At 34.6% G+C, this 24,809-nt stretch overlaps 1 protein-coding gene and 1 long non-coding RNA gene across 7 annotated transcripts in view; one reads left to right on the forward strand and one right to left on the reverse strand.

The window, feature by feature from the left end:
• Positions 1-14,702, forward strand: part of LOC123288902 (uncharacterized) — a 68,001-nt gene extending 53,299 nt beyond the window's left edge. Inside the window, exons 2-3 of one of the 2 annotated variants that reach the window (XR_011506828.1) lie at positions 5,542-5,930; positions 6,327-14,702. This is a non-coding gene — a long non-coding RNA (uncharacterized lncRNA). Of the gene's footprint in view, positions 1-5,541 lie in introns of both variants that reach the window. The other variant, XR_011506829.1, reaches the window with a different exon arrangement.
• Positions 1-24,809, reverse strand: part of XPO4 (exportin 4) — a 126,640-nt gene that overhangs the window by 32,674 nt on the left and 69,157 nt on the right. For all 5 annotated transcript variants that reach the window (XM_070520381.1, XM_070520385.1, XM_070520384.1 and 2 more), the window contains 6 exons: positions 23,336-23,448; positions 18,633-18,790; positions 18,211-18,385; positions 1,520-1,696; positions 774-916; positions 125-270 (listed from right to left, as the gene is read on the reverse strand). In XM_070520381.1, the coding sequence (XP_070376482.1) occupies positions 125-270; positions 774-916; positions 1,520-1,696; positions 18,211-18,385; positions 18,633-18,790; positions 23,336-23,448 (912 nt within the window). The remainder of the gene's footprint in view (positions 1-124; positions 271-773; positions 917-1,519; positions 1,697-18,210; positions 18,386-18,632; positions 18,791-23,335; positions 23,449-24,809) is intronic.

Below are 24,809 nucleotides of genomic sequence, written 5' to 3' on the forward strand. Positions count from 1 at the left end.
AGTTAGCTGTATCCAAATTTCACCCAGTACGATGTACGGACTATTGTTTTAATATATGAAGCCTCTTCTAAGGCTTAAACTGCTCAGTTGGCAATTACATTTTAAAAAGAAACAGCCAACAAACCTGTAACTAAAATAAGCCAGTGAATATCTTCATAGAGATCATCAAGCATTTTGTTGTCAATAGTGCTTGAACCAGGTGAAGCAAGTAATTGCTGCTGATGTCGCTGTAACTGACCATGGAGTCTTGTTACTCTTTCTTCTAATAGACTAAAAGAGGAAAAAAACAATAGCTTCATAAAGTTCAACAAGCAAAGACCTGGAACATCTTATAATTTCCATCTATTAGAGAACATAAATGAAGATGTTAGCGCAAAAACATATACAAAAATATCTATTTTATACACAGCTGTTCTCATAGCACTATAGGAATTGCGATTTATTGTTTATGACATAGAATTAAACACTGCTTTACAAACAATCAAGGTTTACAACAGGCATTTGAAAACTGGTTATTCCAAGTTTTTATTGATACAGGTCAAATCATTTCTCATACCATGTTTTCCATAATCTCTCTGCCATCTATGCTGTAGTGCCTGGGCTCCAAATGTACAAGCCAAGGAACGCAATCATGAGTATGTTTCTGTCCATTTGTTCCAGTGTGCTGGGATACGGGGTGGGGGTGTTTAAAGTCTTTAAACACTTTAAGTGCTCTCCAGGGAATTTTGAATAGAGAACATTTGCTCCATGGGGTTTCTCTGGACTGTGTGTACCTTGTCAGAAGAGGTATACAGTGTTCTGCGGCAATTCTTCCTAGCATTCCTACACTGGCTAGTTGATCTGAAAACTGGTCTCGATCATCTTCTTGCAGTTCACTTATTTCTTCTTCCTCACGAGAGGCCACACCATTTGCAGTCTATTATTGACGAAAGAAATAAAAATGAGGAACTGCACTCCTCTGTTCAAAAAATCATGCATTTCTGTTGCACTGTAAAATAACTTTAGCACTAGACATGAAAAGGAGCTGGACGGAGACAACATCTGAGTGCAGCTGTCTAGGGACTTCTATCTAACCATGCTGACTGCCCTAGCAGTTACCAAAAAGGGGGAGAAACACAGAAGAGAAAGAAGTAGAGGGCATTACCCCGTGGCACACATATGTAAACACAGCTAAACGCATACCCACAACCCACCTCCCACACAGAGAATTTAACTTCTGTCCCTAAAAAGATCTGACGTCTTCAAGATCCATGGGTCCCTTGGATCCAAGAAGTCATTCATATCACTTAACAACTAGGAAGACACAGCTGGGTAACTGAAAACTGAAGAGAAAGGGGGTAACTATAAGCAACATCCTGTAAAACATGTACTCATTTAGACAAGAGGGACCACTTTTGCTCTCCATCTAATGCTCTCAGCAAATCTTCTGAAGGAGCTCATCCTAAATTTCTAGTACTATACAATGAAATAGAGCCTATGATGAAGTGGATTTTTAATGACAACCTGGCTTAAAACTTACCAAATTCCTTGTGCCATCTGGAGCAGCTAGGTGGCACTGAATATAGGAATTGAAAACTTGAACCGCATGTTGGGTAAAAAAGCCTTTATGGAAATGTTTGTCATCTTGGACCAAAGTTAGCCAGGACTCCAGCAATTTGTCATATGCTTCCATGTATACCATGTCATCTTTATCAAGCTAAGAGAAAAGGACATTCATAAAACAAATGGCCAGAGAAATAAGATGGGCATTATAACAAAAGTCCTATCGCTATACATATAAATAGTTTTATAAGTTTTTCTTGTAACAAAGATTCTCAATTATTATTCAATAATCTACCTAACTGAGCTTGTTTTAAAAGTAACTAATTAATTCAAACATTGCAGTAAAAATGTGCATGCTTTTTATTCAACTTTCTAAAATTTTTCTAATTTAATCTAAATAATTCTTAGGCAAATAGGAATTAATGTTTAATTTTTAGAAGACTAGCTGTTCAGTGCTTTGTGGAACACGTCTTTTTCAAATAAAAATAATATTAACATTTTTCTGTAGTCAAGAAGAGAACTGTTAGAACAAAAAGATAAAATTGTACTTATTACACACTTTTAAAAGATTTTAGAAAAATTGAAGAATGAGGAAAATAGACTGTCTGAACCAGCATATTTAAGAATACATGGGAAGAACTCCATAGATGCTCCTTAACATTTTATAATAAAAAGGAAAAGCAAGGATAGGGCTTGCACAGGAGCCTGAGAGGGTGCTGAGGCAGCAGGAACACCAGGAGCACAGGGACTCATGGACACCAGTGTGTGAGGATGAGGTAGGAAAGCCAAGCAGACAGCAAGCAATACAGACTAAAAGGAAACTAACAATCACACAGGCGCTGGATGTTAAGTTTTTCACTATGTACAGGTTGTGTCCTAAAATAACTTCAAAGTAAATTATTCTGCCATATTGAGGAGGAGCAGTCTACACCAAGTGATTAAGGATACCTCTATGGACCTCAAAGTGTTAAGATACCACTTAATTTTCACACAGTCTAATAAGACTCCATATGCTAATTTTTCCATAAATTAGTAATCTGGATACATAATTTAATCTATGCATCCGTTTCTACATCCACAAATTCACTAGATCACTGTTGAATGAAACTGGGAATACTTAGTGTTAAGCACGATGCTTAGTGCAAAAACCCACATAACGTATCATCCAAGCTTTTGGGCCTCAGTCCAATGGGGAAGGGTGAGAAACAAAAAATTTCAGAAAATACACTAAGGTGATAAAAGATAAACATACATTTCAGGGTCAGTTTTTAACAATGGCATCTCTCATAAGTAATTTGTTAGAAATAAAGTAGTAGCGTCTTTGAACTACGTATTCACTCTTAAAAAGGCTTTAGCATGATCCACAACTTCTGACATTCTGTTAATAGGTGGTGAACACAGGAATACTAAAGGTTTATAGTCTAATCTATAACTCACTTTTGTAGTTTCTAAAGCAAGCAAACAGGTCTCATCTTACAAATACAGAACTCTGGAACCTTAATCAGAAAGCACCATCCAAACTGTTATTCTAGCAATTTGTGAATGACTCAAAAAACAAAAGTAATGGAAGATCTATTTCAAGTATTCCAGATTAAGCTGGACCACCAGAATACCACCACCAGATCATAACAGCTAAGCACCTAAGTGAACTACTTCCAGTGGATTGTGTTTTATGCCTTCAGCTTTTATTAACCCACAGTATACAAAAAAAAAACAGTGATTTTCTGAATCAACTGGTTCTTTAAAAAACTTTTTATATTTTTAAGTCATTTTATGAAAAATTTACTTAAGAATGGAGGGAAAGTGAAAAGAACTTCATCAGATAATTTTAACAAGAATTTAAGGGGCCAACCCCATGGCTGAGTGGTTAAGTTCGTGCGCTCTGCTTCGGTGACCCAGGGTTTCGCTGGCTCGAATCCTGGGCGTGGACATGGCACCACTCATCAGGCCACGTTGAGGAGGCGTCCCACATGCCACAACTAGAAGGACCCACTGAAAATAGACAACTATGTACTGGGGGGTTTTGGGACAAAAAGGAAAAATAAAATCTTAAAAAAAGAAAAAAAAAAAGAATTTAAACACAGCAAGCCCAAATTTTTTTTTTTTTTTTTAGATTTTATTTTTTCCTTTTTCTCCCCAAAGCCCCCCAGTACATAGTTGTATATTCTTTGTTGTGTGTCCTTCTAGTTGTGGCATGTGGGACGCTGCCTCAGCATGGCTTAATGAGCAGTGCCATGTCTGCGCCCAGGATTCGAACCAACGAAACACTGGGCCGCCTGCAGCGGAGCGCGCGAACTTAACCACTCGGCCACGGGGCCAGCCCCAAGCAAGCCCAAATTTTTATCCCATATTTTCCTGGCCTTGAAAGTATATATACCAAGAATTAGCAACATTCTTTCAAGGCAACTAACTGGAACATATTCATCTTGTATATAGTCAATTTTCATCATTTCTGGTATTTATATTGTATAAAGTTGCCGTGAACGCTGACTCGGTGGCGTTATGTTCTTTCTCTGGTCACATTTTTCACCATGTTCAGGTGAAGTGATACATACATAACCTTGGTTTATGTGTATTTCCGTTTATAGACACCTTATTTAATATACACGGTTGATTCATTCACAGCCAACAGCACTACAACTCATGCCTGAACGAAGCTTATCCAACACACATATTTTCTCCATAAAGCACAGCACGGCACTCTTGCACTCAGGAACACCAGAGAGCACTTCAGAACAACACGCGGAGGCCATTTTAAACAGTGAAATCATCCACTCAGTCATTGCATAGGAAGAACTTCACTATTTCGTGACAAAAATTTGGAATACCCCATTTCACACAAAAATTTGAAAAATGTAGCACTGGAGACCATGAAAAAGGTCTAATTTGACCTCAGCTGGGAACAAGCATGCCGGGTGATTCATATCTTTCATTACTCTTTGCATGCACATGTCTGGGAATGATCATGAAAGTGCCTTAAGTGCTGATTTTGGGATTACAAAGGGAATTTAGGAAGGAGGCGAATTTGCAAATATGGAATCTATGAATAATGAATATGAATATGAATATGAATAATGAAGATCCACTGTCCTTAGAAAATCTACTTCTAATAGGTTCCAACTTACTATGAACACTGGTTCTTGCCCATGTATCATCAAAATGCATTATACTTTTGAAAACTTTAATATGAATACAATTTTGTTGAAGGACAGGCATATTCTTGGTTCCATAAATGTGACAATGCATTCATTAGATTTATAACCAATGAAAACGATCAATTCAATTTCTTTTCATTTCTACATGATTTATTTCCTTTGTATATACTGCTTTCAGCATTAATACTACTAAAACCATTATTAAGTAAATTTTGTTGTATGAACACCAAAAAAGATGAAGGAATATTATCAACATCCTTTAGCAAAATGTGATGATCCAAACTCTTGTCACAAAATATTGGGTGAAGTTCTGCCTGTAGAATGATTAACTGGATGAGAATGCCATATTTTCTTTTTGTCCTTGGAAATACATCATTTACTCATGAATTGTTGAGTTTGAGAAAATTTATCTAGAATATCACCAGCTAAAACTCAGTCCCAGATTTCACTTACACTATCAATTTCACTGTCATTATTAGAGCCTAGAGTGCTGCTGTCTCTTTACATTCATCTTGAGTCATTTTATCACTGTAAAATGTCTTATTCTGGCAATTTCCTTCTCTCTGTTTTACTATGGACAGAAAATAAAAACTTCTGGATACCAATCTGTATCCAATTAAATGTTAAAAAAAAGGACTTAGAAGATGCTATCTCCAGACTTCTTTTATAGTGTCTTGAAAGAACATGCCATACTTTAGGAAATGCAATTATAAAACTGAAAAACAATGAATAGTAGCTATTTATTTCATTTGTAGTGTGGTTCATCTCACTACTATGTCAACCTTGTAGGTGATTCCATCATTCCTCTATTTTCTTATTATTGTAATCTTTTTTTAAATTATAGGTGGGAATTGATGAGTAATGGTGAAATATTTCCTAAGATCATGCAACAGCAAAATGTTTCAAGATATAGGAGAAATCAGATCGGTAAGATATCATAATATCATAATGTACTTTAGACTTTCAGAAGAGTCTAATATATCCAGGAGGTAATTGCAAGATAGTAAATGCTCTTTCTGTTCTAAGGTCTGTAAGAAAAAAATAAAGTCATGAAAAATCAATGTTTAAAATAGCTAGAACTATTCAAAAAAGAAACTCAATAACCAGATCCTGGTGGTATACTGAAAGTTAAAGAATGTTCGAAGAAATAGCCAAATAAAATCTGTTCAAGCATCATTTGTTGTCATGGGATTGAAGATTCCATAGCATTCACCATCTCCTATATAAAACTTGGTAAGAGATTTTTTTCCTATTTTTATTTTTACTTAATATTAGGAAAAACTCCTGAGGGGCAGGTATGCTTTCTCTTTCTGCATGAGACTTTCTTAAGTAACTGCATCTCCCATCCCATTCCAAGACCTTCATATTCATATCTAAAAAGTCAAACTTACTATATACAGATAAGCTTACGGTATGTATATCAGGATTGTTCTTTTTCTCTAGTCTTGATTTGCTACTCTTATTTAATTCTGATTGTCTTTTGCAAGTTTTAAAAGATGATTTCATTTTAAATGTTCTTTAAGCTACCAGAAACCTTGTACAAAAGAAAGGGGGTTAGAAAAAAATAAAATAATCCCTAGATAATTTCAACTGCTAAGCTTATTACCTTTTTTCTGTCTCTCTCTCTAGGTCATACCCATTCTTCTAAAGCCTCCCTGATTCATCAAAGAGGAGCTGTGAAGAGTGGCCTTATGTAGACAAGACACCATTTGAAGGGTTAACTAAAAATGAAACTGACTTAAGAATGTCCACGTAGCAGGAGAGTCACATGGTGATTTATATAAGAATGTTTGCTGCAGCATTACTGAAAAAAGTGCAAATAAATTTACTGAACCATTCCCCTAATCTTTTACACTAAAATCCATGAATCCTAACATGGATTAATGACATAAGAAAATGCTCATAACAATATAAATAAGAAGTAATGACTTTGTTTTTATTTAAACCTAACCGGTATACCTTAAAATCTGGGGGAAAAAATACATCTAAACATTAATAGTAAGAAGTTTCAGAGGGTGAAATTATAAGTGACTTGGTTTACTTCTAATTTTTTGCTTTTTCAAAAAAAAATTTTAAACTTAAACGTCCATAATTGGGGGGGTGGGGGGGAAGGGTATTACATAGCTCCATATGTGAATAAAGAAATGCCAAGGAACTGATAATTGATGGGATTTTTGGAGAATTTTAACTTTATGCACTGTTTGAATTACTTTTACCAACGAGCCTATAGCATTTTCACAACATTAAAACTGTATTCTGAAATTAGTAACAAAACTGAAATTATAAATGTGAAGAAAAAAGTAAAAGCAAAAATGTAATTCACAAGAGAAAGGCACACTTCTAGAAAAAACTGTAACTGCGTATTTGGATCAAGAAAAAAAGAAAACCTGAATACTCCTATAACCAACCATTTAAAATTTTTAGTTAGTGTAAATTTTTCCCCAGAAGAAAATACCAGGCTCAGTGGATTTACAGGTGAGATGTAGTGAACTAGCAAAAACCAAAACAAAAGATAAAACAAAAATAACCAATCTTACACAAACTGACCCAGAGAAGAGAAAAAGAGAATGAGTTGGAGTGACCGTGAAGCTGGTGTTAACTCTGATAACAAACAAACCCAGCAGTTCATAAAAGGTTGTGATATATTGTCATTATGTTGGGTTCAACTAAGAAACGCAACGGTAATTTTAACATTAGAAAAAACTTTTATAAAAGCAATTTATCACATTAACAGATTAAGTAGAAATACACTTAATAATATCAATACTCACTTATGTTTTTTAAAAAACTTATTAGTAATGCTGATGAAGGACAGCTCAAAAAGCTATAGCAAACATTATTCCTAATGATGAAAAGACGTATTACCACTTGTATTAACATTGTACAATGACGAAAAAGAAATGTATTATAAAATAAGAGAAAGAAATACAAATTGAGAGGACTGAAAAGAAGCAAAATTGTCATTATTCACTGATGATATGATTGTCCACGGAAGACTAAAAAGACTCTAAAGACAAATTATTAGAGTCAATAAGAATTTTGAAAGGTTAGTAAATATCAGATCAATGTACAAATAACAATTGCATTTCTCTATGCCAGCAGCAATATGAAAAATGAGGTTTAAAAAAAGATACTATTTACAATAGCAACAAAAATATAAGGTACTAAAGAAAAATTTGTTCCTTTATTGAAAGACGACAAATTGGACCTAAATTAGTATAGAGACATACCACACTTAGGGATAGAGTTAATATATTAGAGATGTGCATTCTTCACGAAAGCTTCCCTGTAATCCCAACCACCATCCAACTTGACTGACACAATTTATAAAGAAGAATAAAAAGTCAAATATATCCAAGACTCTTCTGAAGAACTGGAAGAGGAATTGGATGGGGGACTTGTAATACCTATCTAGACATCCTATTAGAACAAAGCAAAATATAGGTGCAGAAACATACAAACTGACCAACAGAAGTGATTAGAGAGTTCAGGAAAGATGCACTTATATGTGAAAACTAGCTATATGACAGCAATAGTACTGGAAACCATTAAGAAATGAAAAGCTGTTCAATAAATGCTAACAGCAAAAGAAACCAGCACAAAGTGAAAAGACCTACAGAATGGGAAAAAATATATGCAAACCACATATCTGATGAGGTGTAAATATTCAAAATATATAAAGAACTCATACAACTCAAAAGCAAAAGAACAAATAACCCAGTTAAACATCGAGCAAATGACCTCAACAGACGTTTTTCCAAAGAAGATACATAAATGGGGAACAAGTACATGAAAAGATGCTCAGTATTAGTGGTCATTAGGGAAATGCAAATTAAAACCACAATGAGATATCGCCTCATGCCTATTGGAATGGTCATCACCAAAAAGACAAGAGATAACAAATGCTGGCAAGCATGTAGAGAAAAGGGAACCCTTGTGCACTGTTGGTGGGAATGTAAACTGATACAGCCAGTACGGAAAACAGTATGGAGGATGCTCAAAAAATCAAAAATAGATCTACCATATGATCCAGCAATTCCACTGCTGGGAATAGATCCAAAGGAAAGGAAAACACTAACTCAAAAAGATACTTGCATCTCCTGTTCATAGCAGCACTATTTACAACAGTGAAGACATGGAAGCAAACTACATGTCCATGGATGAATGGATAAAGAAGTTGTGGGATATAAATATATATATACAATGGAATATTATCCAGCCATAAAAGAACAAGAAAATCCTACCATTTGCAACAATATGGATAGGGCTTGAAGGCATTATGCTAAGTGAAATATGTCAGACAAAGAAAGATAAATACTGTATGATTTCACTTATATGTGGAATCCGAAAAGAAAGAAAAGAAAAGAAAAGAAAAAACCCATCAAACTCAGAGAAAAAGAGACGACATTGTGGTTATCAGAGACGGGGAGTGGGAGGAGGGGAAATTGGAGGAAGGCAGTCAAAAGGTACAAACTTCTAGCTATAAGATAATAAAGACTAGGGATGTAATGTACAACATGATGACTATAGCTACACTGCTGTATGATATTAAGGAAAGTTAAGAGAGTGGATCCTAAGAGCTCTCATCACAAGGAAAAATTGTTTTTTCTTTTCTTTTTATTCTATCTATATGAGATGATAGATACTAACTAAATCTATTGTGGTAGTTATCTCACAATATATGTTAAATCAAACTATCATGCTCTATATCCTAAACTTATACAGTGATGTATGTCAATTATCTCTTAATAACACTGGGGGAAAATAGAAAATACAAATATGAATAAATATAGCTGGAAAAAATCTTTATCCATATGGAAGAAAATGAAATTGGATCCCTACTTGATATCATATTCAAAATTAAATTCTGAGATGGTAAAAATCATAAAAGGCAAACTTTTAAGGCATTTAGAAGAAAAAGACAGGAAAGGCAGGTGTCTGAAACAAGGAACTAAGAATGCAAATCATAAAAGAAATGACAGTAAATTCAACTACACTAAGATGAAGAACATTTATTCATCAAAAGATACTATGAAGTCTAGATGCAACATGGTATCCAGGATTGGATCTTGGAACAGAAAAAGGACACTGGTGGAAAATTGGTGAAATCCCAATAGTTTAGTTAATAATAATGCACCAATGTTAATTTCTTAGTTTGGACAAATGTGCCATTGTTATATAAGATGATAATATTAGGAGAAACTAGATAAAAGGTATATAGGAACTCTCTGTACTATCTTTGCAACTTTTCTATAAATCTAAAATTATTCCAAATTAATTTTTTTAATACCATAAAGTGAAAAGAGGAACCACAAAACTGGGAGAATAGATCTACAACACAAATAACTGACAAAAAAATTAGTGTAAAATATATATATATAAAGAACTTCTACAAATAAGTAAGAAAAACAGAAACAACCTGATAGGAAAATGGGCAGTGGACTGAACAAGCATATCATAAGAATAATCATGGGAATTATACATTTATACATATGAAAAGATGCTCAAATCTTATTAGTATTTGGGGAAGCAAATTAAGACCATACTTTATACTTTATACTTGCAAGTTTGGCGAAAATTGTAATGGTGAAGACATGGATCAATGTGAACTCACACCACTGGTGAACATGTAATTGGTCGAATCACTTCAGTAAACAATTTGAAATTATCTTTTAAAACTAAACATTTACATATCCTATGATCCCAAAATTCCATTCCAAGGTTCAGACCTTAGAAAAACTCTCAAACGTGTGCTAGGAAACACATAAAAGAATGTTAACTGTAACACTGTAAGGGCAAAAAGAAGGAAACCCAAAGATTCATTTACAGCAAAATGGAAAGACAAATTGTGGTGTAATATTCACACAATAACATTATCTTATACATATAAATGATCAAAATTTTTAAAGCAAGAAAATGATAAAATTCAAAACCGCGGTCACCTCTCTTGCAGTGTGGGAAGAGGGAGCAGCCAGGGAGTGGAACAGGGATGCGTACACCAGCAACATGAACCGAGGCACTGGTAATGTTCTTGAGCTGGGTCATGGGTTCACTCACGGTCACTTCATTATGTTTTAGAATGACACACGTTTTATTTTTTGTGTGTATCAAATATGACGTCATAAAATCATCTATATAAAATGATCAAACAGTGCTAAAACGGCCACGCACAGTGCTCAATTTGTTATTAGCAACAGGAGAAAGTGGTTTTATTCCTTCAACAAAAACTACTTGAATGCTAAAAGAGAAGCACTGGAATAGGGAGATGAATAAGATACTTTCTTGCCATAGAAACATCTGTGGCCTGTTTATATACTTAACAAAGCATGTGCTTTGCAGACATCATTTGTTAAGTCTTAACAGTTTATCTTGCCAAAATAAACAGACTGGGAACATATCTTAAGAGGAACTTATGGAATAGCATCTCTGACCTCCAGTGTCTCAAAAGGAAGAAGGAGGACATTTTCTAAGAACTACTTTTGTTGTTATTTAGTAAACATATAATGCATGCTATCATAGTTTAATTATTCATATATAGAAAAGCACAAATAAAATGTAAAAGGCTTATAAGCTTTTTTATTACTGAAAGAGCATTCGACAATCCCTACTATAAAGCCCTGATATTAGACAAAACAGATCACAGGCTGACTGTAAGAGCCCCAATTCAATGGATGGTGATTTAAAAGAAGAACTAAAAACTTCTAAAGAGCATACTGCTTCCTCTTGGATACCAATACAAGTAACTCATCAGGCAAAGCGTGAGAAATTTGGTTGATGACAATTGGCAACTAAATCTTTCAGTCTAATCACAGAGAAGTGAAACCTAAGCGAGTGCTTTTTCCTAATACCTTGGCCCTGCTCCATGATCACTCTGGCCAACACCCAGCAGCCAAGCCAGAGCACGTGCGCAGAGATGACGAAGGAGTCCCAGCTAGACGCTATGTGCTCACGCCCTGGGTATTGTCAGGCCTGCTGCCAGAAAGGCTTTGGAAAGGGGCTTAGAGCTTATGAGACTACTTGACCCCACTTTACTCCATTTGGGAATGGAGGGTGGAGAAGGTAATCAAAATATGATATCAGCACTTACATTTCAACGCCCATAATTAATTTGGAAGAGTATGGAAGAGTGAATCTGCAGCTCTTCAGGCACAGAAAAAAATCTACTTTTATGTGTGGTAACTATGTGAATATATAGTGGTTAACAGTGGTTAATCAGAAAAATAGTGGTTAATTTTATTTATGAAAATGCTGCCAAATGAAGGTATGGAAAGAAAACTTTTAATATGTGAATCTGCTCTCCTTTTTGACATTGAATTGAACTTCAGAGATTACAATCTAACATTACTGTATGATTCCAACTACATGACATTCTGGAAAAGGCAAAACTATGGAGACAGTAAAAAGATCAGTGGCTGCCAGGCGCTGGGAGGGAGGGGGAGCGATGATTAGGTGAAGCCCAGGGGATTTTTAGGGCAGTGAAACTATTCTGTATGATATTATAATGGTGGGTACACGTCATTATACATAGAACATACAACACCAAAAGTGAACCCTAATGCAAACTGTGGACTTTGGGTGATAAGAATGTGTCAATGCTGGTTCATCAACTGTAACAAATATACCATGCTGGTGGGGGATGTTGACAGTGGAGGAAGCTGTGTGTGTTTGGGAGGGGGGGCAAATGTGAAAACTCTGTATTTTCACTCAATTTTGCTGTGAATCTAAAACTGCTCTAAAAAATACAGTATGTGGGTGTATACGTACTATCAGCTATTGTAAAAGTATACAAGATAAATCTCAAGTAAGAGTAGTTCTAAAATTGATTGTTACGCTGCAAACAACTCCAACTCTACTCCTACATATGATAGTACTATGGTTACTATAATCCATCCCACTACAATAGATTTGTTCTACAAACAGCAAATAACCAAAATGACAACTCCAAATCTTTTCCATGAAATTGGAAAGCTCCTTCTTTGATCATCAGTATTATCTTCATATGTAAACACAAATTACATGAGTTAGTTAAGAAAAGCATACAATTCATAGACATGAAAAATACAATAAGGATAGGTGTGGGCAATTAATTCTCACATAGAAAATTTTATATCCAAGGAGTACCGTTTAAGAAGTTCCTTAACCTCGTTTACTTTGTGTTCTATGTTGCCAACCGGAGGCTGCTGCTACTACATTACTCTTTACAAGGACTCGGGAATGAAAACAAATTAAACAATCGGAGATTGTAGAGCCTAGGAAAAAAGTGCCAAGAACACTGGCCAGGAAGTTCACTAGCAGTGTTCATTTGCAAACATGATGAAAATATCTTCTGGCAAAAATAACTTAGCAACAAAAAATGTGCTTGCAATAACAGAAGGGGGGGAAACCTCCAGGTAAATGTAAGGGAAAAAAAGGTTCTATTAATATAACATACTATTCCTTAATCTGGATGGTTGGTACACAGTTGTTTACTTTATTATTCTTTACAACTTTTATATATATATAAAATTTTACTTTATATTTATGAAATATTTCACAAGTTTAAAATTTACCACACCCAAGTCCAATGACAGATCAAATAAAATCTGTATTGCACAGTGTAAAACATTCACAAGAAATACGAAAGATTAAAGACTGCGTTACATTAGTTTATGCTGTTGCTCATCTGCTATAAGTATTCTGATCCTTTCCCTCGTGCAGTCTCGTTTAAGGCAAATATGGCACTATAGAGAAGAATCACAGAAACGTCACAACTAAAATGCCACAAGCTCTCATTTAAAAAAGAATTTAGAAGTCTTTGAACATCAAATGCAAAAAAGTTCATTTATTCTCTCATCATCATTTTTTTCTAGCCAGTTATTAAAGCACAGAATTAATTTAACTTCAGAGTACCTATGTGGCTGACAGTATTCCTGGCTTCTGAAATCCCCCAAAAGAAAGTGACTTGGTGGACAAGTATTGCAGCTGTTAGAAGAATCCTATAGACAGCTTACTTAAAAACACACAAAAGCACCCAGAGTCTGAGTTGTAATTTTCAGAAACAGTTTTTAGATGTTACACTCCTAGACTAACACACTTTCTTTCTTTTGGAAATGTGCATGAACTTCCAAATTCTTAATGCAAAGGAATGTATATGCCTTCAACACTGCCTGGCACATGGTATGTGTTCGATAAATATTTATGGAATTAAATTAATCCAGCAATACTCCTAGGGTACTGCCATCTCAGGGACTCACCTGGCTTACACAAGGTAAAAGAGTAATTCTTTTTTTCTACCTCACTCTAGCATTCATTTTTGAACCCCTGGCCCATTAGACCTAGTTATGTTTCTAATGCTAGTAACATAAACAATACAAAGGATACTATATGGAACAATAGTTATGACAGTAGGTAAGCTTTATTCTAAATCCACTATACTCTATCTCAAGTGCAAGAATTCTGTAAAACTTAAACACTGGTTCTGCACTAGGACTGGCGTAGCAGATTGAAAAAATCAGAGCTGACTCACATACAAGTCAGGAAACGTTGCACCATCAGAATTAAATACAACACGGAAATTATTTTTTAGAGTATTCTTTAAGTTAGAGTCTATATTTAAGGTGTAACAGTAGCCAATTTTCTTCCAAATATCCTCATAGAGCTAAAGCTACCGTTAGTATTTTAAAAAGAAGTATATTTAAAAAGAAGTATATGTGCAAAGTTTAAAAAATACTCATGAATCCCATTTAATTCTTTTCTTTGGTCTTTCAAGCAAAGGAAATGAATGCACATAATGGGGCTGGACAGCTGTCTTGCTCTCTACAGTAACATCAATATATACCTTCCTAGTGGTCAGAACCCTTGGGTGAGGCGGCTGGCACGGTTTCTCAAACAATCCCATCCTCATATGAATTAAGATCCAAGGTAGACATTTGGTATATATGCATTGTACTGACATCACCATTCCGGAAAGTAAGCTATTGCTTTCCTTCTTATCACTGAAATGTCCTCAAATTTCTGCTTCCTAGTTCTCACCTTGTAATTTGGTTTCAATGTATTCCTTTTCACTACATCTCCTCTCCACAAAGTAACTGTCCATTGAGCTAAAGAAGACAGATTTTGAATTAAGAATGCTGAACTTTAAATCCACTCACTCACCCAACTCTTACACTCTAGAATGAACTTCCTAACAACCTTACCAAGTATCATTTTCTTCATTACTTTGTCCTGCTGGTCCTGAGATCAGGCTACAAATGTACCAAAATTAAATATAAAGTTCTTACTTTATAAAATTTATCTACCACTCCTCCCTTACATACACACCCACACACACCCAAACACACACACACGTCAACGTTTAAGCATTATGATGGCTGCTGTGTTCACTTACATGGCTTCTGTCTGATGAACCTACTGGTGGCTGAGCTTAAAATTTTCTACTGACAAAAGAAATCAAGAAACAAACTCGAGTATGGAGTTCAAGTCATATTCTCTTCAAATTTCACTGAATCAATTTAAATGCATGTCCTAGTATTATAAATATTTTATAAAATAGTTGACATAACAATATGAAGAATTATTTTGTTAGGATTTTAATTTTTAAGGCAATAATTTCATCTCTACAATCATTCTCACTTCTTAGGTCCAACAATTAGACAGTAATTTGATTTCTGGGATGCAATGAAAAAATTCTTGGCTTCAGGAAGCCTCAAGTAATACTAAGAAATTTTAACAGCAAAATGAACAACTTGGCTGAAGACTGGAATTGCTTTTTTTGAGCACAGACTTTCAAAAAGTTGAGGGATAATCATAAATAACAGTCTCTTCACACACAGGCTAAAGCCACCAACCAAGGACATACTTCATAAACACACACTAGTATCATGAATTTTTCTTCCCATGAAGAGGCTCTTTTTTTCAACTTGCTATGGCAACATAATCACCATCATAATCACCAAATTCATAGAGACATGAATTTCTAAAAAAAGAGACAATCTATATGTATTCCTAAATAAATACAGTTCTGAAAAAAATCACAATAAAACAAGTGTATATGATAAATCTGTTTTCCTATTGGGAAAAGAAACTCGTTTGATATTAAAGAAAAACAGATATTTCACAAAATTAAAATTATAAAGAAAACTAATACTAAAATATTTGGTTTCTACAAAACAACACTCAAGAACTAGTGTTACTTGGTAAGACAGTATACACAATACAGGCTCTCAATAAATGCTATTATAAAGGTTCATTTTTATCATAATTATTCTACCTTTTATTGCACACACTGTTCAGGCACTTTCATATAGTTAATCCACCCCATAACACTTCAGAAGAAATTATCCTAACTATCCCAACAAGGAAACATGCTCAGAAAAGGTTAAGCAATTAGCCCAGGGCCCTGTAGTTTATGATTACTTGGTGCATGACTGTGCTGTCCCCCTCCAAAGTTCAGGATCTTTCTGTACCACACTGACTCCCAAAGTATGTTTTTTATATGCCTCAATTTTTCAATTTTTACTTAATAGATCATTTCTTTATATATATTTTTCCATCTCAGGTCAACAACTATATATTATGTACTAATACCACAATCACTGGGTGCACAAGCAAACAAGACATGTGGCCTGTGTTCCAGAAGTTCCACTCTGGTTTGGCCAGACTTGCTCACGTACTTTTGACAGTTGCACATTCCCCAGGCCCCGCTCCCCCAGCACACACAGGATATAATGAAAAGCACACGGGGTTGAAGCGACATTTAGGAGGATTCGTTTAGTCTGGCAACTCATCGTACAGGGCCCCCCCTTAGCCCTCAACTTCACCAGACCTCCCTTACCTAGCTACCATGAGTGATGCAAAGCTTTACACAAATCTTCTCCCTCTGCCTTTTTTAATAGGTAACCAATTATTTTTAAGAACATTTTTTAAATGTCATAAACAGAGCAATTAAAAGAAATTGATTAAAAGAAGTAACACTTCTCTTAAATGAAACCTATTAGGTACAACATAACCAGAGCACGCCTTCTTATGAAACAAGCACAATACACATCGACGTCTCTGAAAGTGGATCTAGCCTTTCTGTATATGTCAAACCTTGACAGAAAAATTGTTTTCCAAGTTGTCAGTCTCCTGGTTAAAATAAATAAATTCTAAACTAAAACTAAAAATCTGCAAACTAACAATGTTATAAATCCTCCGGCAATTTTTCTATAAAATGTTTAGGAACATCCTTAACCCACAAAAAGAAACTAAAAGGTATTTGTGTTTCTAAATACATGATCAACATGCCGTTTAATCCACCTAGTTTAGAAGAGAAAACAAACCAAGGAGGAAAACAAAGTACAACAAAACCTGTGAGATGAAACCTGATTGATTCAGAGTCCATGATAATTTGAAGGGTTTGAGTAAAGCTTAAATACTTAAAATTTCCCTGTATTTCCATGCAGAGTACATAGTTGCTGCCCCTGAGAAATTCACCTCTCACATATTACACCCTTAAACTTCTATTCCTCCACTACCTATACTTTTTCCAACACAGAAATATCTGCCTGACCTGGTTCCTGTCCTCATCAAACCACTGAAGTGCCCAGCTACATAAACACAATCATTCCTGAGTTCTTTATCCTCCGAACAGCTCTGAAAGGATACGAAAAACTCACACGTGCACTGCCAGACCCCCAACAAAACAGCTCAGTTAGGATTTAACATGAAATTCTAACAGATATCTACAAATATTCTTATTGCCCTTACAAATCTTTGAAAAGATCCACGTTTTGATTCATAAAAAGAAAATTTAGTTTCAACAATTTAATAACTACTTTGTAGGAAAAAAATCAATTATTTCCCATGATTAATGTAGTTATTCACAGTAACTATTATAAATGCAGCTGTGCTGTCAAGGAGTTTAAGCACGTGTTTTCTAAATTAAATATAAAATTTGGAAAATATGCATTTGAAAATTTATACAAAAAATCTTTAGTACTGCTACTGGTCTTCATTTTCATTTAAATTAAATTCTAGCAACATATACTATTAAACCATAGCACCAAAAAAATTAAAGAGCACAGTCTAATCAAAATAAGCATGGTTACAATTAGAACCAAATTATTTTTAAGTAATTTCCAAAGAAGTCCAAAATTTTAAAATTCTCAAAAAATACATAAAAATTACACATAGTCACCACACCACAAAGTTAGCAGCACCCTTTAAACTTAAAGTTTTTATTGTTAATATGGGCTTTCAACATAATTCTTAATATAAACATTTTATTCTATGTCCTACATTCAGGTACTAAATTATCTCAAAGTTAAAATCTTGAGACCAATAAATTTAATCTACTAAAGTGATTTTAATCCACAAAATTTTAAAAGTCATGTTTCCAAACACAGACTGCCAAATAATTTGCACATATAAACAAAAATGCAATTTTAACAATAGCTAGTACTCACTTAAAATAATTACTTGTCATGAGAAGTGTCCCAAAGGCACAGCAGATCTTCTTGTGAGAAACAGATACCATTCATTTTAGAACACTTACCACTTCTTCCAGTGCAGCACTTCGCCCAAAAGAACAAGTGAGGTGTGTGAGGCAGTTAACAAAGGAGGAGAAAAGATCATTTGGAATGGCAGTTAAAACATTTCGAGGGAACACAGTTATCAGGTTGCTGATAATGCTGGAGATTCCCACAGCTTCAGAATCTTCTATTTCAATTCTAAAAATCAAGCAATGAGTGTTATTAAGTGGTAGTAGAAGAGAAGTCACAATCATGCATTTCCAAACATGCAAATATTATCACCTATTCATTTTTAAAAGCATAGCTATTAATTTCAAATTACCATAAAACTATACTTCAAAATATTTTAAAAAGGGAAAAACATCACTAGTTTCTTTTTTTCCTCCACTGTTAAAGAAAAAACTGAAAGTTCCTTTTTTCACTTGTGAGGGGCAAGTATACCTACCCATTGATAGTATTCAGTAGTCCCTCAATGAAGTGTGCTAGATAATCGACTTGCGAACCTTCATCAGGGAAGATGGGTCCATGAAGAGAAGCTAACTGGGCAAGGCACTGCAGGGAATCTTGTGCCATATCTGAATCTTCTCTGATTTTTCGATGTACCTGTTAGAAAGAATTACTAATCCATAAAAATAAATTCTTCTTTTGTAAGGGTCACGTGTCTATCATGCCAAATGAGGTAAGAGAAAAATTCACTGTAGTTGGCTATTTCTAGAAAATTAATTGTTGAATTAAACTAAATTTGAAAATTGTCCCTCAGTCCACTTTACATTATAGGACATGATTTTAAACATATTAATTAATTTTTAACTAAGGGCTACCTACATTTTGAAAATTGAACTGTCTCCAGCATGTTATGACAAAGAGAGAAACAGATGCCAGCCAGTCAGACATACTGCTTCTTCTAAAAACAGCAACAACGACAGTCATCTGTATTATGCTAACTATGCCTAGCTAGAGCTTCTTGCTAAAGTTAGCAGACAAGTTCAATCAGGAGTGTATAGATGCTACGTTAGTGGAAGTAAACAGTTGCACACTTAGAAAACCAATATACCTGTCAATCCCTAGACGTTCATTCATTCAACCAATACATAAGCACACTCTTTCATTAACTGCGATGGCCTACAATTTGTTTCATTCTCATTTTATCCTACATCATTGCTACTAATAAATACTAAAAAGTTTTAAATAAAACTTTTATTTAAATTGTATTTAAATCCACTTTAAACCTCATCCAGACTTTATTTCAATGATACAACACCTGGTGAAACACCAGGTATACAGTTGCATGTGTGAAGGAAATGCTCCCAAAATATTGCTCCCTAATTTTACAGTGCTATAAATATTTTCAGATTTTAAAGATGGTTCATTTCTGTGATTTGACATAATTAAAATAACCAAGAAAAATACATTTAGTAAAGAAATTATAGGTAATGATTTTAATTCACCACAACATTTACAGAGTCCATTTTCTACTTTGGACAAGCATTTGACTTCTCTAGCCCTTCTTTTCCTACACCAATCCCTGCTTTCTGAATGGCACATAATATTAAACATTTATTCTCTATTTGTTTCAGGTTATGTTCACTGACTTCGCAATTATAAATTTATAAATTAGTTGAAGTTAGAATGTTTCTCTTAGTCATTGGTATAGTGCTGGGACACAGCGAACAGACTCTCAAGAAATCTTCATTCACGGATTGATTCCATCAATCTTTAATCCCTGAACTTCCGAAGGTTCTAAGAAACTTAAAACCTTAAAAATTTAGTGAAAGTTACAAAGTTAATTTATCTACTGATATGCTTAAAATATGTTACCCTCTTTGGTCTAGAACAGTAGTCAGCAAACCACAGCCCACAGGCCAAATCTGGATTCCTGCCTGCTTTTGTATGGCCTGTGAGGTAAGAATGGTTTTTATATTTTTATACAGTTGGGAAAAACAAAATCAAACAATAAGATTTCAAGACACATAAAAATTATACAAAGCTCACATTTTAACAACTGTCAACCAAGTTTTAGTGGAACACTGCCGTGCTTGTTTGCTGAGGCATCATCTACAGTTGTACTAGAAGGGAAGAGCTGAATAGTTGCCTCAGAGAAAATGTGACCTGCAAAGCCTAATATTTACTACCTGGTCTTTACAAAAGAAGTTTGACAATCCCTGGTCGAGAACAAAAGAAATGTTTTTCAAAATATATTCTACTCTAAGTTTTATAGAGTAAATTAAAAGTACAACACAAAATCATATACCCACACTAATTCATGAACTTCTGAACGAAGCTTATTCTTAAGTTCCTTATCTGAAAACTGTAACTAAATTTCCGCCATTGTGCCTTTAACCTAATCAACATTCAAACACGATACCTAGGGAAACATTCTATCAACTAATACAATGCAATCTGGGAGAACAGAGGGCTTCTTTTCTACCACAGAGCCAAATGGTTGCTCACTCCTGGTCCAGAAAATGAAGAATCAAAAGAAAAAATACCTTCAAAGAAACAGCTAACATTGAATATGTGATAAAATAAAACAAGAAACTGTCTGTAGAGCCTGCCTGTACTGTTCAATTTATGTTATCTAAAATACGAACCACAGAAAACTCAAGGTAAATCAATGATTAATTCTTACATAACATAGATTTTCGCCCTTCTTCCAATGTCAGCACTACAAAGAGTTCTACCATATCTGAACTATATTATACAACTTAAAAAATGAATTCATGACTTGAATAGAGAGAGAAGCAGAGGGAAAAGGAAAAGCAAAGTCTAGCAGAACACCCAGGGAGGTGAATGGTGAAGCAAGACAGGGAATAAAGAGAAGCAAGTAAGATGATAAATCCTACTGGAACATGTTGAATCTGAGATGCCTGTGGGCCATCCAAACTAAAGCATCCAGTAAGCACTTGGATTATAAGACTCTGGAACTCTGGAGCAGCGTGTGCCGAATATAGATTTAGGAGTCATCAGGGTAGAAGTGGTGCTTGAGGGCGTACATGTGGGAGAGAGAGCCCCACAAAAGTGTACACAGTCAGCAAAGCTGAGAACTAAGACAGGAACACTATCGTAGTATTCCTATCTCAGTATTTTACTAAATAAGTATTAGTAATTCAGTATTTACTTAGTATTTACTAAGTATTTTACTAAATACTTGGTATTTTAAGCAATAAGCAGAGAAAGAGACCACAAACAAGATCAGAAAGAATCTGTCAAAAAGGTAGAAGGAAAAACGAAGGAGAGCGATTTTCCAACACCTAATAGGAGAAAGGAAAATTGAGCATTTTGTACACTTCTGAGGGGCAGAATGCAACCTGAAGTGTTCCTGAATTCAAATATGAGCAACATATTTCAAGGCTCGATTCCACACGATAGTATGTTTACGTTTATTGATGGAAATTTACGGAAATAGCGATGATATCCGGTGGAAAACTGCTTTAAATCAGGAGTGAATTCACATAACTGAAAATAAATTTAACAAAAACTTAATAACACAAAAAGATGAGCCACTGCCTTTTTCGTAACAAATAACAAAATTAAAATTGTTTATAAACTGCTTAAATGAAAATAATAGGCCACAAATACAAAACTGTTAAAATAACAAAGTGAAAAAGAGTTAACTTTCAATTCAAAAGTTATTTGCCTGTGGTAGTTCACAGCTGACAGGAGCAGCTGTCCAGTCTGTCTAGACAGCTGTTCAGATTTGGGGTAGTTGTTTCCAGTACTGGTAGCAAGTTTTTCACCTTTTCAAAAACTGCTGGAATGGGATCTACTTTCAATCAAATGAATAATACTGAAAGTTGAACTTGGATACAAATCAAAACAACTTCTGTCAGATGAGGCAGGCAACAGATTTTTAAAACTTAGCTACAATTCTTTGATACTGATAGTCATTTCTCTGATTTAAGCAAATGCAAAGTAATCTTCTGAGTATTTTTAGAGAAAATATTTTTATGGATATCCATGGATAAACAATCTTGTTCTAGGTATTTTCTAATATACATCACATAACTACAATTTTTAAATGGTGCAAAAACGTTTTAAAAAAGTGAATTTTTTTAAACAAATGAAAAGGTAAGAAACTATAATTAATGGTTGGGATTAATAAGCAAAATACTTTTTTCCTCCTTAATTGGTTTTTATCTGTATTTCTGCCCCAGCCATTATATCTAAATAACTTGTATGTTTGCCCTATAATTGCAAATAAGCACCTAACACACATACACCCTACACACATATATAGTAGGTATTTTTTCCCCAGCTTTTGCTCATTATATTGGGGACCCTCATGGGCAAACACGGGAGCATACTGCTTACTTCTCGATATTTAGCAAATAGTTAGAGTTGAAATAACCTGTTATTCAATAACACTAACTCAACCCATGACTGATAATTAGTCCATAAAAAGCGCCCTACTGTAGAAGAGCAGCTCTCCAAGTGTGGTCCAGGCCCTGGAGCTTCCTAAGACCCTGTTAGGTTGGCTGTAAGGGCAAAACTATTTTCATAATAATACAAAGACAGTATTTGCCTTTCCCATTCTTACTGTCACACATACATACAGTACAGTATCCCCAAGGCTACATGATGTGTAATACTGCAACCGATTGAATGAAGAAGCAGATATGAGAATGTGGCTGTCTTCTATTACCCCTGACATTAGAGAGATTTGCAAAAATGTAAAACAATATCACTCTTCTCACTAACCTTTTTTTATCAAAAATATAGCTATTTATTAAAATGTTATTTGTTGATATATAATGATTTCGTATTGATATTTTTTAATGAATTAAATTATTTTAAAGTTCTCGGTCTGAATTTTTAATATGGTAAATGTTAATAGCTATAACGCACATAAACAAAAGCTCTTCAGGGTCTTCAATCATTTTTAAGAGTGTAAAGGGAGCCTGAGACCAAGAAGTGTGAGAACTTCAGCTCTAGGATATTAAATCCTTCATAATTATATAACAGTTTTATAAATTAACAAGAACATTTCTACATGATTTCTGTTTAAGCAGATATATTGATTAGAAGAGAAGGCTTTAGAGGCGAAAAGCAATCTGTCTTGTTTTAGGTAAGAAAAACACAAAAGCACGTGCTCTTCTCAGTGGCACTTTTCCGTGGCCTTTACTACCAGAGATGAAAAGTGAGACTTACTGTGAAGAAAAGCTCCATGACTCTGCTGTCCAGGAGAGTCTCCCGCCAGCACTCTGTCGGCTTTAACAGTACGTTTTGTGAAGACTCAAACATCGCTATATAATGTCTGCCCAGTTATCTGGGGTCAAGGTCAACAACAATAACATTCTTACTTTGTCTAAAGTATAAGTATATCCTAAATATAACAGGAGCCATCCAGAAAGAATGTAATGGAAACAGTTTAAGCCTCTTCACATATGCTACATAATTCATGCATGAAGTTAAGGAATAAAAGGCATTAACTGCTGATAAAAAGAATGCTATAGGAATGTAAGATAACAGTTTCATTATATGCCATGCCGCAGTGATGTAGAAATTTAGATAACCAGAGATCTTAACGGTGGCAACAGCAGGAAAAACACTAATGTAAAACAGACGCCAAAATACATACAAAAAAAGAAGAGTCAATCCCATTTTTTAATCCCATTAATGTTTATCCCATTATTCTCCCTCAATATCTTATAACAACTAAAACCACATATACAAAATGTGAGTCTTACATAGTCTGCTTGGAAAAACAGCATTTTGCCAAAAGAAGTATATTTACTGGGAAACGAAAAAGAACAAGAAGGGCAAGTATACACGATACAGAAGAAGAAAAACTCCCACACCTCAAGTATCCAGACACCACTCTCACACAAAGAAATAATTAACTTACATAAAACTCCACAGGTGCTCATTTAAAATGCCCACAGACTGAAAATCAATTTTTATGGTGCTCAGGTGTTCAATATCAAACAAGCTTCAAAATAGAATACTGTCTTTGCCATACATAAAGTAACCATAACATATTCGTAGGTGTTTATGAACATAATTCACTCAATGACACTGACACAGTAACTGAAGGTTTTAGGAAATGGTAAGCTGTTTGGGCATAAAGATGGTGGTTATGCCCTTTCCAATGCTAATCAAATGCCCAGTAAAATACATCAACTAGGCAATATCCTCATCGCTCAATGAGAAATTTCAACAATAGTTACCTAAACTATAGCTTGCAAAAATCAGACATAAGTTCAAATGCTATATTTTCATTAAAGCCCAAACCATTAGCAGAGAAAACTGAAGGCTGTAACAATGGTTTAGAAACCATTTTTAAAAGATCATTGCTTAACCTCTGTTTTAGGTATCTAATATTATTTTGTCTTTGAAAAGCAAGGAAGGGCACCGCAAGTTCTTTCAGAAGAGAAGTCACTGCTTGTTTCTGAAAAATCACTCCAAAAATCTGCTGCAACTCCATTTGACTGATGAATAAAAGCGAAACTCAAATCAGGCTCACTTAAATTTTACTTTTCTCTTCCTTTATCTGCCCCCTTGTGGGGATGCAGAGGAAGAGTCAAAAGCCAAAAGAAAGTTAACTGTTGGAACTTCAAATAAAGAAAAGCCTGAAAAAAACATAACAGCTCATGAATACTAGGAGTTATTGGTATGACAAGTT

This window comes from Equus asinus, chromosome 11 (assembly GCF_041296235.1).
Source record: "Equus asinus isolate D_3611 breed Donkey chromosome 11, EquAss-T2T_v2, whole genome shotgun sequence".
Lineage (NCBI taxonomy): Eukaryota > Metazoa > Chordata > Mammalia > Perissodactyla > Equidae > Equus > Equus asinus.